The 18,158-nt window shown below is 40.4% G+C and overlaps 1 protein-coding gene and 1 long non-coding RNA gene across 2 annotated transcripts in view; one reads left to right on the forward strand and one right to left on the reverse strand.

Annotated features, from left to right (window-relative positions):
* Positions 1 to 18,158, forward strand: part of LOC134673004 (uncharacterized) — a 503,466-nt gene that overhangs the window by 14,684 nt on the left and 470,624 nt on the right. The window lies entirely within an intron of this gene.
* LOC134672951 (zinc finger-containing ubiquitin peptidase 1-like) lies at positions 1,225 to 14,518 on the reverse strand. Its single transcript, XM_063530901.1, has 17 exons — positions 14,394 to 14,518; positions 13,954 to 14,039; positions 13,432 to 13,570; positions 12,900 to 13,047; positions 12,251 to 12,306; positions 11,991 to 12,101; positions 10,598 to 10,942; positions 9,943 to 10,050; positions 9,089 to 9,202; positions 8,520 to 8,691; positions 7,891 to 8,014; positions 7,215 to 7,368; positions 5,715 to 5,806; positions 5,045 to 5,175; positions 3,970 to 4,058; positions 3,402 to 3,542; positions 1,225 to 1,657 (listed from the first exon to the last, which is right to left on the reverse strand). Exons 1-17 carry the CDS (start codon positions 14,475 to 14,477, stop codon positions 1,622 to 1,624), a joined length of 2,130 nt encoding a protein of 709 aa, XP_063386971.1. The 5' UTR covers positions 14,478 to 14,518; the 3' UTR covers positions 1,225 to 1,621.

The following is an 18,158-nucleotide window of genomic DNA, read 5'->3' on the forward strand; positions in this document are numbered from 1 at the left end:
CTTATCAGTTATCGGATTATTATTGCATTAAATTGGAAACTTAATATCAAAATGATTCTATAGTTATTTCAGATTCAATATAAACGTGTCTTCTTTGTGGAATAATATTTCGAGGCCCAGCCCTCGAAATATTATCAAACCCAAAAAGTCGAGATATTTTGTCACTTTGTTTTAAACTCGTTGCTCGTTTTTTTGAACCCTCATACTCGTTACTTGGGTTTGGATCATACCAGATAAATTAAATTCTCGGGATATGATGTCAATAGTGGACATATTAAGCACAAAAAAAATTCAATTGCATAGCTCTTTCATACATATTAAGCACAAAAAAAAACAATTACATAGCTCTTATACTTTCGATTTTATTCATATCTAAAAAAAACCCCGATTTCGTCACCAACTCACTCACTGATGATCATCGAAACCTTTAGGGTACTTCCTGAAGTCCTAGGAAGCTAAAATTTGGTATGTAAGATAGTCTTAGTACACAAACAACAAAAAAAAATCCCAAAAAAGACTAAGATATATTTTTTTAATTTAAATTGAACCTGAAAGAACTAGAACGGACTAGAAGCACCAGACCCTTGTTCCATACCAACCGTAAGTTTAATACTAACTGCGTTACTAGTGATTGTGCAAAACAATGTTCGTGATTGTGGTACAAGCTTATCTGCAGTCTTGCACGTAGACAAATATATACTGCCATTTATTTAATTCAATGGTTATTTGTGATCAAAATATTAAATATTAACTCATATTTATAGATATCGCGAATTTATTTTATTATTTTTATGTACCCAGTAACTGGCCACCGGCCAATAACTGGCCACCGTAAACTAAAAATGAATTCTATTCACCTATAAATAGAATTCATCTTAGTATAAGGTTTCAATAACTGGCCAGTCTTCAATAACTAGCCACCATATACTAAAATGAATTCTGTTTATAGGTGAATAGAATTCATTTTTAATTTAGGGTGGCCAGTTACTGGCGAATTACCTTATTTGTTGCATTAAACACATTACAGTTACATTTCTGAAATAAGCAGAATAAATACATTATATATTATTTTGCTTATTTTGCTTTTAATACTGTAGTATGTATTCGTCTACGCGTAGAATAACTATTTATTATTTATATCACTCTTTAAAACGCTAAATTACTCTTAAATATCGAAGGCATATCACGTAGCCATTTTTAGTTACTATAAACAATTTATATTTCTATTACTAATCGACCGACATTTTGTATTTTTATTGTTTTTATAACTATTTTATTACAACGCGTCTTTGATTATGAAAATATTGTGATATTTGAAATAAAATTGTGTTATTTAAGAAATTGACGAAAGAAACATGAGGTAGTATTATGTAAATTAAGTTCAATCGTGATATATTATTTACTAATGAACATGATATTATTATAAATTATTCCAAGAAGTGAACATACGAAAAAATGCGCATTAAAATTATGAATACACACATTATGATAATCGAATTAACCATTTTTTTAAAACCATACTATACCAAATGTCCGTAGAGATGTGTTGAGCTGCAGCCACCGGGAAATGAACTGTATGTGGCCTGCATAGAGTTGATAATGGCGGGCGACGCTGCCTTCACTATGGGATTCGGACTGACTGTAGTACTTTACTGGCCTGTAAAATAAATATATGTTTGTAATAGTTATTTGTTTTACAAGAGGGCAAAGTTGTTGTTTAACCGCTCGTGCTAATATTGATACCTGAGCAAGCGAAAGATTCCAAAATTGAACCACGAGCGTAGCGAGCGTTGCGAGGGTTTCAAAGCACGAGGGTTAAACAAAAGTTGCCCCCGAGTAAAACACAATTTTTTTCAGCACACCAACCCGAAGCAAATATTAAATGTAAAAATATCAAACAAAAACAAAACAAATAAAATCCAAATGAATGTTATTAAATATTTATTATCCAAAATCATCATTTAAAAGTCAATTCTACCAGAAAACAACTCAAAATATGCATTTGATTACTTTGCCTCACATGTGGATAAAATGCAACTTTGCTATCCGTTTTTGAAGTGCAAATAAGCCGATCCGAGCTGGTGTGGTGAAAATTAAATTATTTATCGCTTTATTCTTGAGTGTGTGTGACTGCTCCATAATGCCTATACAAAAGTGCATGACCACTTTAATATGAATTAATTATATTCATAATCTGTTTCGATTTAATTAGCATTAGAAAAAAGGTAAACGATCTAAGGCCGAGCCACACCGGCTTGCGTGTGCGTGACGTGCGCGTGTGCGGGCGCTAAAATGTTGGAGCCGCACACGCACACGTCACGCAAGCGGTCTGCCGTCTCTCATAAGGATCTGTATACTACAACGCCGCACGCGCACGTGGACGTCACGCACACGCAGCCGGTGTGCACAGGCCACTAGATGTGTCTTTTAATTGAAAAACACGTTTTAAAAATAAGCCACGGCAAATATGTAACAGTCAATGATATTTTTTGTACACCAAGTTGTCATAGTTACGCCAACGGAGCATTAACACACTGGCGCGTGAAGGTACTGACAAATCGTGCGCGATATAATGTATAAAACATTCGCAGCGCATTCGGGCAAAAACTTTTTTAGTATTTGTCTCACATTTTGCTTAATGAGAATGTGAGACAAGGACATTGGTCTAAGATATTGGAGAGATTGAATATCACCCTAAGGCCCCCCCCACATCTGGCGTCTTTCGAGCGTCGGCGTCTGTCGGCGTCGGTCCAGCGCTATGGAAAATGACGTCGCTGCGCAGTTGCGTCGACGTCGGCCATAGAATTGTAGACGCCGACGCTCGAAAGACGCCAGATGTGGGGGGGCCCTAAGGGCTGATTTAGACGACGCGCGAACTCAAATGCGATTTTACTTACATTGCGGACTGTTGGTTACGTCCAATTCAACCGACCGATCAAAACCCGCAATGTAATGAATCTCGCATCGTCTTAATGAGCCCTATTATTATGGTTATGTGGGCCTTTGAGTGTCGCAACGACTAGCATTGATCTATTGTGACAGGCTACCTCACAGGGTTGCACTATGTGTCGCCCAAGGTAGGTACTTCTTTTTGACATTAGTGGTCCACAAGAGCAGAGAATGTGCATTGCAGTCTCATCTGACTCTTGACAGAACCTGCATGTCGCATCTTGTTTCTTGCTGATTTGAAACATATGTTTATTCAACTTACAGTGTCCAGGCAGTATTCTGGTCACCGCGCCGGTTTTGTGCCTTTTGAGTCTTAAAAGCTCCTTAGCAGTTCTGCTGTTGAACCGTTTGATTAGAGCTTTCGAGTGTTCTTGTCCTTTAACGAACTTCCACAAAACTTCCATAAAAAATAATAATGAGCCCTAACAGTCGGAGCGGAAACGGTAACATACTTCATACTCGTGTTGGTCTCGCATGACGCCGGTGACGGCGAGCAGCTGGTACTGGCGCGCGCGCAGCGCCGGCGAGCCGCGGCGCAGCAGCCGCAGCGCGGCCGCGCACGCGCACATGCTGCCGAGTAGTACTTGCCGTACCTTTACATGTAATACAACAATCAGACAAATACATCATTTGCATTCTGACCACACGCTTCCAGGAATGGGTTTTTGAAAAGAGAACTTCTTTAGCGGCGCTGTGCACTTTTTGTGATGAGGAAAAAATGTTAAACTCGCGACAGCGTAAGACGGACACGTGACCTGGTCGAAAAACTGTTACAATGTCATTAAGTTTTCACTTCTGCCGGCACGCCTGGAGTGCAACCCGTTGTTTTGTTCTTTATCTATTCATTTATATCAGGAAATGGGGTTGGCCGCTCGAAGTATTTAGTAGATGACGCCGGCATAGCTTGCCCAGTCAATTACTAGGACGGAGTAAAATTTTCGTTTTTTTTCTTCTCAATCTATCTTTGGCTATCACGGAAATACTGCAGGCAAACTATGTAAATACGCGTTGATCACTCACCTGTGCCGGCGAATGTGAGGGGTCGAGCACCAGCAACGTGGCCTTGCCGTCTTTATGCTTCTCGTACCCTATTATCGTCCGAGAGTGCCCTGGAGACAAAAAGTAATTTTATCTTTGCAGTTATTACCAGTAGAAGAGATGTAAAGTCTAGTAAAGGAAAAAACCGTACCTCGAATAACTAGATACAGATGTAGTGTTGTGTTCCATCGTATTTTCTGAGAAACGTTCGTAATTGTCATGCTACATCACTCAACCTCAGTACATTTCGTACGTTTCCGTGAATATAATTATTAGAGATGCAACGGATAGTTGTTTGGCCGGATACCGGATATCCGGCCTGGACACTATATATCCGGTATCCGGCCGCCGGTGCGCATTCTGCAGCTTTGACCTGTTTCCTAGTAAACGTTCGCGCGGACTCATTTCTAGGTTCGAAATGAGTGCGCGTGCAAGTCAGTGGAATGATTAAATTGTTTTAAAATAATAAACAAGTACGATTATGACCGTGTCTGTTTCTTAACTCCAATTTGTTTACTCCGAAATCAAGCAATGTTACTATCCGGTATCCGGCCGAATAGAGGGTCTCTATCAGGTATCAGGCCGGATAGTAAAATAAACGCCGGATAGGCCGGATACCGGATAGTAACCGGATATCCGGTGCATCTCTAATAATTATGCACTACATCTATACCGCTATACGGCATCGTACAGGTACATAATGCAATGTATATCATTGACTGTCAAAAGTCTATGTTTGATTCTGTCAGGTACTTTATTATTTATGCAACAAAACTAGCGCGAACCAAGCCAAAACTACTATGCCAACTTTTATTAACCAATTGATTTGTTTTTATGGCGATTTGTAACTATGCTGCATTTTTTACTAACTTATAAGGCCCACTTGCACCTTCTCACTAACCCGAGGTTAACCGGTTAAACCTGGAGTTACCATGGTTACCAGTTCAATTTGACACTGGGTCAATGGTTTAACCGGTTAACCCCGGGTTAGTGGAATGGTGCAGTTGGCGCTAAAAGTGAGAAATTAAACGTTTTTCTTGTCACTGTGATGTTTTACCTTGGTGCTGCAAGTATAGAGGCGCCTTGAACCCGTTGGGGTCTTCGGTGAAGTATCGGAGCACCCAGTCGAACAGAGCCGGGTGCCCGCCGTCGGGACTCGTTGGTTTGTGGAAATCGATCAGCTGACATCTAATAAAAAAATGATAGACTATTGTATCGTGTCTCGAGAGATATTTAAGGCCTAAAACCGACCAAGTACGAGTCGGACCCGCGCACGAAGGGTTCCGTACCATTACGCAAAAAACGGAAAAAATATCACGTTTGTTGTATGAGAGCCCCACTTCAATATTTATTTTATTCAGTTTTTAGTATTTGTTGTTATAGCGGCTACAGAAATGCTGCATAGTCTGTGAAAATTTCAATGGTTCATGAGATACAGCCTGGTGACAGACAGACAGACGGACAGTGGTCTTAGTAATAGGGTCCCGTTTTTACCCTTTGGGTATGGAACCCTAAAAACTAAAGTATTCTATAGCCGTCAGAGCGAAATACAATAATAATAGTGGCTTTTCTGTGCCACGACACATGGCTTCAAAATTTTTTAGTGTAATAGTTTTTAGTAATTAAGTTGTTATGCATGTTCTTATCTTGTACTTTTTCAATGCTGTCTATGTTGTGGTATGAATAAAGAAATTATCTATCTAAATATTAATTTCCAAGTAGCTCACCGTATCCTTAGCGAGGAGAGTACTGTGACAACCTCGCAGGCCCCGATCCACTTGCGAGTGTTATGTAGTTTACAGCCCAACTGCTCCGAACCCTGCAATCATGAAGAAGGAAAGGTGTTTACTTCTTTTAATAAAAAAAAAAAAGGAAAAGTGCGAGTGGGACTCGCCCACCCAGGGTTCCGTACTTTTTAGTATTTGTTGTTATAGCGGCAAAAGAAATACATGATCTGTGAAAATTTCAATTGTCTAGCTATCACGGGAAAGACACAGACGGTCAGTGGAGTCTTATAGTTCATTTTTATTTAGCATTAGAAAGAACTTGCAAGAAGGTAAGCGATCTTGACATGTCTTTTAATTGAAAAACGCTTTCTAAAAATCAAAAACGATTACTTATGAAAGCAAAAGAATATAAATGATCGTATTGTTCATAATCGTTACATATTTGCCGTAACTTAGTTTTAAAATGTGCTTTTCAATTAAAAGACACATCAAGATTGTTTACCTTATTTCTAATGCAAAAAAAACGAACTATAAGTGCGAGTCGGAGTCGCCCACCGAGGGTTCCGTACTTTTTAGTAATTGTTATTATAGCGACAACAGAAATACATCGTCTGTGAAAATTTCAATTGTCTAGCTATCACGGTTCATGAGTTACAGCCTGGTGATAGACAGACGGACAGAGAAGTCTTAGTAGGTACCTATAGTTCGTTTTTTTTAGCATTAGAAAGAACTTGCAAGAAGGTAAGCGATCTTGGCATGTCTTTTAATTGAAAAACGCTTTTCAAAAATCAAAAACTATTACTTATGAAAGCAGACGAATATAAATGATCGTACTAGATTAATAATTATTACATATTTGCCGTAACTTATTTTTAAAATGTGTTTTTCAATTAAAAGACGCATCAAGATTGTTTACCTAATTTCTAATGCTAAAAAAAAACGAAGTATAATAGGGAGCCGTTTGTACCCTTTGGGTACGGAACCCTAAAAACATCTTTACTTTTTACAAGCTTTTATTTCTCTTGCCCTGTTAGTAAGTATATACTTATATATGTATGTTAGTGTGGGTCAAATCTTGGAAGCTAAAGACCCATTTCCCGATGTCCGATTGAGCTGAAATTTTGCATACGTATGCAAATCGGATGACAATGCAATATTCCGACGACATGAAGCTGATTTGATGATGGAGACAGGAGGTGGCCATGGGAACTTGTAGTCGCGATATGGAATGCGCACATTCGCAGTCCTGCTCTGTCATACAGCTGAGGAGTTTGCTGTATTCAAGGTGTATAGCCATACTGTGAGGGCTGTGTGGTTGTTAGCCACCGCTGTACCTGTGTGTCGATGCCCATCTGCCACGCCCGTTCTACTAGGAGTTGTAGCCGCGGTATGGAAGGCGCACATTCCCCGTCCTGCGCTGTCATACAGCTGAGGAGTTTGCTGTATTCAAGGTGTATAGCCACACTGTGTGGGCTGTGTGGTTGTTAGCCACCGCTGTACCTGCGTGTCGAAGCCCATCTGCCACGCCCGTTCTACTAGGAGTTGTAGCCGCGGTATGGAAGGCGCACATTCGCCGTCCTGCTCTGTCATACAGCTGAGGAGTTTGCTGTATTCGGGGTTCCGCATTAGGGAGGAGAGGAGCATCTGCATATTCCTGAAGATAGATAATGGTTAATTAGTTCTACACACAATATACATTATGTTTAAAGACATACTGTATGGACAATCTTTAACACAAAAAAATCTATGGGGACTAAACTAAATCCTGCAACCGCGAGGCGGAAGTCAGAGCAAGAAAAGTCTCACAAAACGATGAACTGATGAGTTGGTGAAGATCGCAAGGAACTAAGGAATCCCCAGCAAGTGAAGAAGGTGTCCAGCAATAGACATATTTCGTTTGATTTATAATGTTGGTATTCTTCTATAAGCGTATCACCCTCGCTTACTGCCAAAAGGGCTCTAAGGGTTATTTTATTATTTTTGAGTTGGAATCCTATAAAATGAACGTAATACAGACTTATAATGTAGGAAGACCCAAACGGAGATGGCGGGACAACCTCGGTACATTCTGTGTGGAGTGGCGGGAGTGTGTATTAGACAGAGACGAGTGGCGGGAAAGAGGGGAGGCCTTTGCCCAGCAGTGGGACTCACTAATAGGCTAATAATAAAAACAGACCTATAGCCACATCCCCAGCCGCGGTCGCCGTAGGTGCTCGCGTAGTGGTCGACGGCGCTGCAGAGATAGGTCTTCACGATGCTCTGGTTTTGGGCGTTCAGGACTGTTATCCTCTCCAAAATTCCTAAGGAAAAATATATTTATTGGGTGAGAAAATAGACAGGACAGGTGCAGAGGGGATGACCACCTGCAAAAAGTTGTATGTATAGGAGGTACAGCTGTTTGTACATTATCTTCGTTACGAAAGTGAGAAATTGTATTCAAATTTGTTATAATTTGTGACGTTATCTATGAAAAGGGACCTTATTGTCGATGGCGCTTCCGCCATTATCAACGATGTTCTGATATAAATACCACGCCGCGCGACATGTGCGTCGTAAGCGCCATAGACAATAAGGTCCCTTTTCATAGATAATGCCACATTTTATGATTTAGTAACAAAATTTTCTGCTACAGACAGGGCCCCGGAATACACAGAGCTAGCTCTAGCTTCGAGTAACCTCTTTCTAGACGAACGGGTGTCGAGGCCGAAAGCTGAGGCGCGGCGGAGGCCTACACTTCTCTCATAGTAGGTATCCTGATATGGATAGAGCTCCAGATTATTCAGCTTGATTAAAATAATATCTTACCACTAGTTCTTGAGGAACCGGTATCGAGGCCCGAAGCCGAAGCGCGGCGGAGGCCTACGCTCCTCTCGTAGTATCCAGCTACGGACAGGGCTCCGGAATACACGGCGCGCTTCAGGCTGTTGCTGGCGCGGTTTGTGTAGCCCTCTTCATCCTCTTCCATGCCATATTGTTGCTAGAAAAAGATAAAGGTTATTACAATATTAGTCCTATCCAGTTTTGAGTAGAAGAATTGGTTTGTCTAAATCTGTGATACTCATTGTGGTCTGTCTAGACCTCTACGGTTCCAAGGGTTCCATGACTGAGATGGATATTCCAAACTAAAGGTCCGAATAGTGAGGCCTTTGGTTTTTTAAGCTGCGCGTTCCAGTCGATATTTGATTTAATTTTTTCAAGAAAACAAGAATTTTACATTCCATCTCCACCCAAATTTTACAAAGAAACTGTTGCGTAAGATTATGTGTGCCGTAAAATTATACGTAAAAGGGGTTTATGACACAAAATGTATGGCAAAATTTTAGTGTACCGGTAGAGAGGCGAGGCATTATGTTTATATGTATAAATAAAATTACCCTTAACATTTGGAATTCATGCTCTTCCCTGTTTCTTTGCTGTTCGCGCTCCGCCGCGCTCAGCGCTGCGCCGCACTCCTCGCCGCGCTCGAAATGTTCTTCTATGTGTTGAATCTAAACGTAAAAGTGTTTAATAAATACCTTTATAATTTAAAATATTTAGTTTAGATTCCTGTTAGTTATTCATACTCCTTGTTGTGGGACTATATGTAAAATTATGGTCCCAAACTAAATTAGAAACTTTAATAGGGAATATTAGGCAAAGCTCTACGTAGGTGGCACCACTAGCACATACAGTAAACAAACCTCATTGACATCATCAATGATACATCATGCGTCACTAGGTCAATCACATGGCCTACCGTGAAACACGACAGTCGAAAGTTCGGTTTGTGCCTCTCTATCACTCTTTCTTATTTGATCAATAGAGAGGCAGATAAAGAAATTTCGATTTTCGCGTTTCGCGGTAGGACACCTGTAAACAAATGGCCTTGGTGCAGAGCATCATTGTCATAGTGAAAACTTGTCAAAAAACTGTTTAAGGCCTAGTATGTATAAGTTACTCTATGGTTTACTAAACAAATTAGTGCTGCACTCTGGCGGCAGAACATTGCAGTAATACTCCCTACTGTATTTAAAAACAAATAAGTTTATATCATAGATATTAATTAAAGTTTTAATGATAACGATAGACTCATAAATTTGCTAAGAATCGAATTCAGAACAAAGGATATCAATGATTGAATGATCAAATAACAATTCTTTTATTCCCATCTAAATAGTAATGTAGATAAAATTGCTTGTGAGTTTGCTTGCTGTCTAAACGAGCCCTAAGGCCCAACAACAGTACTCACCAGCTCATGTTGAGACAGTGGCAATGGTTGGCAGCAGACAGGGCAGTTACTCACTGGACTCTCTTCCATCATGACTACATCATCACAGGAGGCATTGTCCACTTGGTCCTGCAACAAAATATCAGTTTTACTAAAACTATTAAACTACATAATGTTAACCTTTCAATCCCGCTGGTTTCTCTAGTTGTTGCACTGATTTTTTGTTCAATTTAAATATCTAAGTCCCTAATGTATGCACTCAATACACTTTAGTTTTAACATAATTGCAAAAATAGTGATGTGATCTATACAACAAAGTTTTTGCTAATTACCGAGAGAAAACTGTTCAGGATGTTAAAAAATCACCACAGAAATACAGACAAGAAAGCTTTAAGGGCCTTTTAATTTAAGGACAACAGATATTTAGTACTCTCAGGCATTAATAACAGTTCTCTCATGCATTAATAATTAAAATACAGCATATAAAATCAAAACAAATTTACAATATGAATAAACATAGAACTGAGGAAAAGGTGGATGGACTATGTGAGAGATGATATGAAACAGACGCAAGTGAATGATGAAATGACGGGCGACAGAGGTGTGGAAGAGAGAGACATGCTGCGCCGACCCCAAATGAATGGAACAAAGGCAAGAGAATGATGATAGAACTTACTGCTTTCTGCGGACTCAAAATATCCCTATGCTCCACATTAACATGCATTTCCACATCGGAACCATTTGTGAACTCTCTCTCGCAGATCGGACACTGGTACGACGAGCTATGAGGCCCCGGTGACATCGCCATCGCACTGTACGCTAACGTCGGGTTGTCCAACGTGTTCGTAGGATTGTCCAAGGTTAAAGTCGGGTTGTCCAGGGTTAATGTCGGGTTCCCCAGGGTCGCTGTGTTGCTGTTTGCGTTCCCCATCACAGAAGGAGAGGTCAGGTCGAAGTGAGCGCGATTGATATGTTCTTCCAACTTTCTTGGGCATGTTGATGTGAAATCGCAGAGGAGGCACTGTTGATCAATTTTGGAAATGGTTATTTAACTTGTCCTTATAGATTTTTATGACGTCTGATAGAGGCAAACTTTAGCGAATTTCGTTCAAAATAAATGTTTGTCAATAACAAATTGGAAGAAACACGTTGTTTTGAATCGGAAAATTAACTGTCAATGTCATAAGTGTCATGAGTTGACATTTTTGGATTGCGGTCCTTATTGCACTGTTTTCATTAGGCACACATTATATTATTATGCTGTGGAAAATTAATATATTAATATTATCAAAATAAATCTATTTTTAAAAATATTTCATTGTTATCGAGCGATATAATATAAACTTTACATCTTAACTTTATACCTTAAGCGTTTGATACTCTGGCAAACCCACTTTGTCAGTAGCAAAAGGCGCGAAATCAAAAACAACCATTTCGCACACACATATTTTAAAATTGCCGCCCTTTTCTACTCACATAAATAGCTTGCCAAACTATATTTGGATCACTGAAAGTATACTTTATAATTCTTTCGCGAGTAAAATTTAAAAAAAAACTTAAAGTCAGCTGTTTAAGGGGCCCACGCCAATGACCTTCGATCCGAATCCCTTAGTTTTCTAATATTTTTTGTAGCTTATCATATTAACAGCAACAGCTTTAAGCAATATAGTATCCCATATTTACTTTAAAGTTCATTGTCTCCGAGATATTTGGCATCAAAGTTGAACAATTTTAGGCTAAAAAACTGGTTTTCTGGCCATAACTTTTGTGTTAATTAGTTTAAAATTAAAACCTTGGACACTATTTTCGAGACTTCAAAGGCGAACCCAAATAATATATGTAGATTTCGTACATGTACGATCCTTTACTGCAATACGAAAAAAGTGTTTTTTTAGACAATGTTTAATAAATTCATAAAAAAAAGTACTCATTTTTTTCAAAAAAAGATTGAAGATCCGATAACCGTTTGTCTTATAATTCTATCTGTAGTGAAAAAAAAAGAAGATACGATTCAAAACTTGTCAAAAATAGATGAAAACCTCGAGTAGCCCCTTAAGTGTTCATATTACCTGAACTGTAGGGCTTGGAGTGGGCACTGACTTTTTGGGTGTGTTAGGTTTCAGTTTTAATGCTAATTGTGATCTCAGCGGAGAACCTTGACCTGCACTTGCCATTGTCAACTGTAATCAACAGGAAATCACTTAATCACTCTACCAATTCATTTGAAACATATTTAGAAATATGTTTTAAATTTTTATCAAAAAAAAGTTGTAAATATTCATTGTCTCACAATGTCGTTAGTATAACTAAGTAGGTATTAAATAGGCACCTTATTCTTGTTTGGTGATCCTTCATAACTTCCAGAATTGTGGCTTGGACTGGAACCTGAAAACAAGGATTATTTAAAGTCGTTATTTTTCATTTGTTTAGTATTTCCAGTAATAGGTATTTTTATAAAGTTTGTATAATAATTTACTTGAAATATTATTCCCCTAATTAAAAAATCGGCTGTTATTATTTATATATTAGATTATTAGATCTAGAGTCTGTTAAAAAAAGAAGAGTTGTGGAAAGTTTTGGGGCCCATAAATTCCACGACTTTTCTCTTTCCGCACAGACGCTATACCTATTTTTTACCGATACTAGTGTAGGACTCATGAAAAAACAACGGGTTGCACTCCGGGAGTGCCGGCAGAAGTGAAAACTCAATGACAATGTAACAGTTTTTCGATCAGGTCACGTGTCCGTCTTACGGCTTACGAATCATACGGTCACGTGACCTGTCGCGAGTTTAACATTTTTTCCCCATCACAAAAAGTGCATAGCGCCGCTAAAGAAGTTTTCACTTCAAAAATACAACAAAAGTATTCTTCAGCCGAGGCTAGATTTGAATTAGCATCTTTTATGGAGTAGGTATTGACGGAGTAGATAAGTGAGTATCACAAGAATAATAATCGAATCGAATTAAATAACCATACTTTTTTTGTCATGCCCGTTGACCATCTCCCGTTCTCTGGAGCCTTCCCGACTCAGCTTCTTTGGGATAACCCCGTTGCTTGTGTTGATGTTCTTCAAGCCGTTGGTCAAGTTGATGTTCTTTGGGGACCTCTCTTCGAACTCTTTCTCCTGAAAACCGACATCATATAGTAAGTACCTATATATACCTAGTTAGGCCAATCAAATTAGATCCAAAAAAGCGTTTTGAGGAATTAATTGCCAGCAAACTGGAAATCGTTTTAATATCTTCATTTGGTCCAATTGTAGGCGGTGTGGATACATTTTGAGACCCTTGGGAGATACATTTTTCCTTGGATTGCCAAACCACTCGATGAAAAAGGAACCTAGCATCAATTACAATTGCACTACCTTAGGTTTGGTGGATCAGACACAGGTGAAAAGGTGTTTTCGGATTTTAACATGATCATACTCAAAAATAAAGAAATTTAGCAGATGTCAGCTGTCGTAACTAGTCATCTTCGAATCTTCGTCGCTACTATTAAGCCTTCGTACCTGAAACCCGTTGTGATGGTTCTTGGAGATGGCACCATTATGAAATGAAGCAGACTCAGGGCTATGCCAGCCGTTCACGGAGCCAGGAGTGGTGTAACTGCAGCTGTCTGTTGTCGTCATCTTCGAGTCTTCGTCGTACCTAAAATATCAAAAATTCAAAATCAATGCGGTTAAAGATCAGGTTTTGTGCGTATGTGATAGAAAATCACCAATCCGAATCAGGCTAGTGAGCGGAGTAATATTCTGTGAGGATGACATGAAAATTTGGAGGTTTAGAACTCGGTATCTCCAGCAGAAAATTGCTAAACTTTGAAAAAATACCCTGTATAGTGATCATGTGCTCCAAAAGTATCAGATGGCCTACCTGTCACACTTACGTACGAATTTATAAGTGCGACAGAGAGGCAACACGTCGAACGTGGTTCGCGGTATGCCCTCAGGGATCAGAGATTAGTAGCTACTTTGAGAGCGGTTTATGACTTCGTCGAAGATAAATAGCCAAGACTGTAAAGTTCAACTTACCCAGGACTCTGGTCATCTATGAACGCCATAAGCTCCCTCTCCGGCGTGAGGTAGTGTAGATGTGCCCTCTGCACGTGACCTGGTAGCTGTAAAAAAGTAATAATACTTTGTATTGACAGTTTCAAATATGCAAGGGATCATGTATATGGGAGTATCTAACCTGTGGTGGGAGCACGGAGCAGTCGCAGAAGGGGCAGGAGGGGCGCCCTGCGACGTGGGCCTCTAGAGTGTGGGAGCGCATCATCTCGTCTGTAAGGCCCTCTGCGCCGCATAGCTCGCAGGTATATGGGAGTATCTTACCTGTAGTGGGGGCACGGAGCAGTCGCAGAAGGGGCAGGAGGGGCGCCCTGCGACGTGGGCCTCTAGAGTGTGGGAGCGCATCATCTCGTCTGTAAGGCCCTCCGCGCCGCATAGCTCGCGGGTATATGGGAGTATCTTACCTGTGGTGGGGGCACGGAGCAGTCGCAGAAGGGGCAGGAGGGGCGCCCTGCGACGTGGGCCTCTAGAGTGTGGGAGCGCATCATCTCGTCCGTAAGGCCCTCCGCGCCGCATAGCTCGCAGGTATATGGGAGTATCTAACCTGTGGTGGGGGCACGGAGCAGTCGCAGAACGGGCAGGAGGGGCGACCTGCGACGTGGGCCTCTAGAGTGTGAGCGCATCATCTCGTCTGTGAGGCCCTCCGCGCCGCATAGCTCGCAGGTATATGGGAGTATCTAACCTGTGGTGGGGGCACGGAGCAGTCGCAGAAGGGGCAGGAGGGGCGCCCTGCGACGTGGGCCTCTAGAGTGTGGGAGCGCATCATCTCGTCTGTGAGGCCCTCCGCGCCGCATAGCTCGCAGGTATATGGGAGTATCTAACCTGTGGTGGGGGCACGGAGCAGTCGCAGAAGGGGCAGGAGGGGCGCCCTGCGACGTGGGCCTCTAGAGTGTGGGAGCGCATCATCTCGTCTGTGAGGCCCTCCGCGCCGCATAGCTCGCAGGTATATGGGAGTATCTAACCTGTGGTGGGGGCACGGAGCAGTCGCAGAACGGGCAGGAGGGGCGACCTGCGACGTGGGCCTCTAGAGTGTGAGCGCATCATCTCGTCTGTGAGGCCCTCCGCGCCGCATAGCTCGCAGGTATATGGGAGTATCTAACCTGTGGTGGGGGCACGGAGCAGTCGCAGAAGGGGCAGGAGGGGCGCCCTGCGACGTGGGCCTCTAGAGTGTGGGAGCGCATCATCTCGTCTGTGAGGCCCTCTGCGCCGCATAGCTCGCAGGTATATGGGAATGGGCTGGTCGACATGGCTGAAAGGTAAGTACGATTGCTGTAAATGGGAGAAATATGTCAATTATAGTCACTCGCGATACGCGACCATTAATCGTTTGTGATAGGTACAAGTAAGAAAGTTGAAAACTTTAATCCAACCGGTTTTCTTGTATACCTAGTCTCTTTAAATGATGACTTACTGCCCGATTCGAATTTTAAGATACGTCAAATATTACGGCTAGATACGATATGGATTAGATATGTCAGTGTCAAAAGTGACATTTTTCTTTGAAGAAACGTCACATTTGGCACTGACATTATCTAATCCAAATCGTATCTAGCCGAAATAATTGACATATCTTAAAGTTCGAATAGGGACGTCAGTCGTCACGCTAGACCGGACCGTGCCCGGGCCGAGGCGTCCAACATGTCGTTTTTTATAACGGCTGATCGGTGATCACGTGGTGCTTCATAGAAAACGAAGCGCCGGAAGCTCCGGCCCGGCCCCGGCTCGGTCTAGTGTGAGTCAACCTTAACCCTACTTCCCAAATCGCAATTGCATTTTTGATACAGTTAGACCAAGACAAGTCTGCAACAATTTTGATAGCACACGCAGTGCAAGTGTTATTTTAAACGTCAAACTGCCATGAAATTTACACTGCGCAAGCTATCAAAATTGTTGTATTGTCAATGTAATCGTCTCTTGGTCTAACTCTAAGTAGGTACATTTATTTTAATTGGAATTTCGTTTATCTTATTACAGTGTCATCAAAATTCTTTATGAGGTAAAAGCACAGAATAAATAATAGACATAATAGTACTATCGTACAGAAAGGAAACTTCCTACAAAACCGAAGTTTGACAGCGGCTCAGGGTCAAATCTTGCTATCCCTTTCTAATATATGGCACCATACCTTTCGGCTATTTAGGGTTGTCAAAAATCAAGTGATTATCTTATCTGTGGTCGTGCACGCAGAAGGAAGTCAAGTGGTGCCAATCCTAATAATTGCTCGGAGCAATGCTGAGCCGAGCGGAGCCGAGTTTGACCGAAGTCAGGAGTTTCGCACCCCTGGTAAAAGTATGATTTTACTGCCCTTTCATGTTGGTATTCAAAGTCGGTATTTAAAAGTTGACGTGTAGAAAGCACTTAGTCCTTCCTTTAGTTCCTTTGCTAATGATGGAGTACCTACCCACACGACATGTAGGCACTTAAAGTATTCCAAAAACAATTAGTTAAGTACTTTAAGTAGTCTGTTGAGTGACAATTTAGATTTTAATGCTTGTCAGCAAAAATACATAGGTATACATTTTAAATAACCTACTGCCTTCATAAAAAGTACGTTGGCATGTATAGGTAAATATGTTTCCTTCTATGTCATACTATGATAGTATCTATTTACTTAATGTAATATTGTAGTCATAATGTGTTCTTTTATAATTTAGACGTAATAGTCCATGGCCCCGACGGAAGACCAGCGCTAGCCTTTAGGCTAGCACCTGCTGAGTCGGGACCATTTCGTGACCGTGGTAGTATTAGGTACCTGTTGTTTTATCTATTAAGTTTTGTCACGAATAAAAACATTCTATTCTATTCTATTCTATTCTAATGTATATTGAAGGTTGCATATAGGGCTATGTCATTTTATAGCAGCTCTTCTTCTTCAAAGGTATGCGATATCGGATCGGACAATATGAAAATATTCTTACTATGGGCCCGATTCGGATTTTGAAATAGACATCTATTAGATATCTTTTAGATATCACCAAGATACGATAACGATATGTTTAAGATCTAACCTGTCAAATTTGACATTTGCACGATTCTTGAGATACTCTTGAACGATTTCCACAGGATATGACTTAGAGATCCAATTCACATCTAATAGATATCTTACTCTATCTAACGTAAAAGTGACATTGGTTGCCCGAATGGCGCTGCAAAAGAGAACTAGTTGATATCTAAACTATAACGTATCTAGAATGGATGTCTCTTGTGAATATCTTGAAGTTCGAATACGGCAGAAAGAATCGTTACGTGTGCTACGTCGTAGCACTCGTAGCATCGTTTTCAGCGTGTGTCAGCGAAAACTTCGTAGCCGTATAATGGGAACGGAAGCCATGAACCCAGCGTTCTTTTAGGGCTTTCTTAATGATACTTTTCCGATGTATCTATTTGGCCCTATTTTTCAATTCGTACTTAAAATATGTTCTTAAATAGTTATGTTAACTTAAGTTATATAGTTATGTTCTGCTCTATACAGCACAACCGAGGTTTGTACCCACGATTTTTGACCACCAAACACATAAGGAAGGTAAAAATAGCCAATTCTGGCTATGGTTGGAAGTAAAGGATAGGTATAGCCGTTAAAAATCATCATCATCATCTCAGCCATAAGACGTCCACTGCTGAATATAGGCCTCCCCCTTTTAAAATGTAAGGTGGGTATTTTTATTAAACTGGTAAAGAAGTATTAAATTGAATTTTTTTTAAATAAATAAATAAAAATAAAAATGATTTATTCAGTAACTTAATAGCTTAACAATGTGCAGGTTGGTGTCTCTTTTTAAGTATACAAGATACCTGTGTCAAGAGACACCGCTCTTCCTTACTGGTTTGCTAAGTAACAAAACGAAACAATCAGTTTAAAGAAACAAAAATATAACTAAAAATAAATATTTAAAATTAAAATTAACAATACATAAGTTAACCTAACAGGAACCATAAATTTAGTATATTATGAGTAACAGAAAAGTACCAAATATCTAACTATAGGCCACTTGTGTGAGCGCGCGTGCGTGTGTGTGTATGTGTGTGTGCGTGTGTGTGTATGTGTGTGTGTGTGAGTGTGTTTTCCTGTGTGTATGTGTGTGTATTACATTATTGTAACTAATAAATCTTCTATTTCTGTGTAGTTTTTAGTTTTTAGCCAGTTTAATATTTTACTTTTACATTCTTTA

The sequence above is a fragment of the Cydia fagiglandana genome, chromosome 17, assembly GCF_963556715.1.
Source record: "Cydia fagiglandana chromosome 17, ilCydFagi1.1, whole genome shotgun sequence".
NCBI lineage: Eukaryota > Metazoa > Arthropoda > Insecta > Lepidoptera > Tortricidae > Cydia > Cydia fagiglandana.

Coding starts and splice junctions, on each gene's coding strand:
- LOC134672951 (XM_063530901.1), bottom strand. CDS start 14,477: ATGATGCGCTCCCACACTCTAGAGGCCCACGTCGCAGGGCGCCCCTCC. Junction 12,307..12,899: donor CAACGGGCATGACAAAAAAA/GTATGGTTATTT, acceptor CCTTGTTTTCAG/GTTCCAGTCCAAGCCACAAT. Junction 4,059..5,044: donor TCTATACTTGCAGCACCAAG/GTAAAACATCAC, acceptor TTTTGTCTCCAG/GGCACTCTCGGACGATAATA.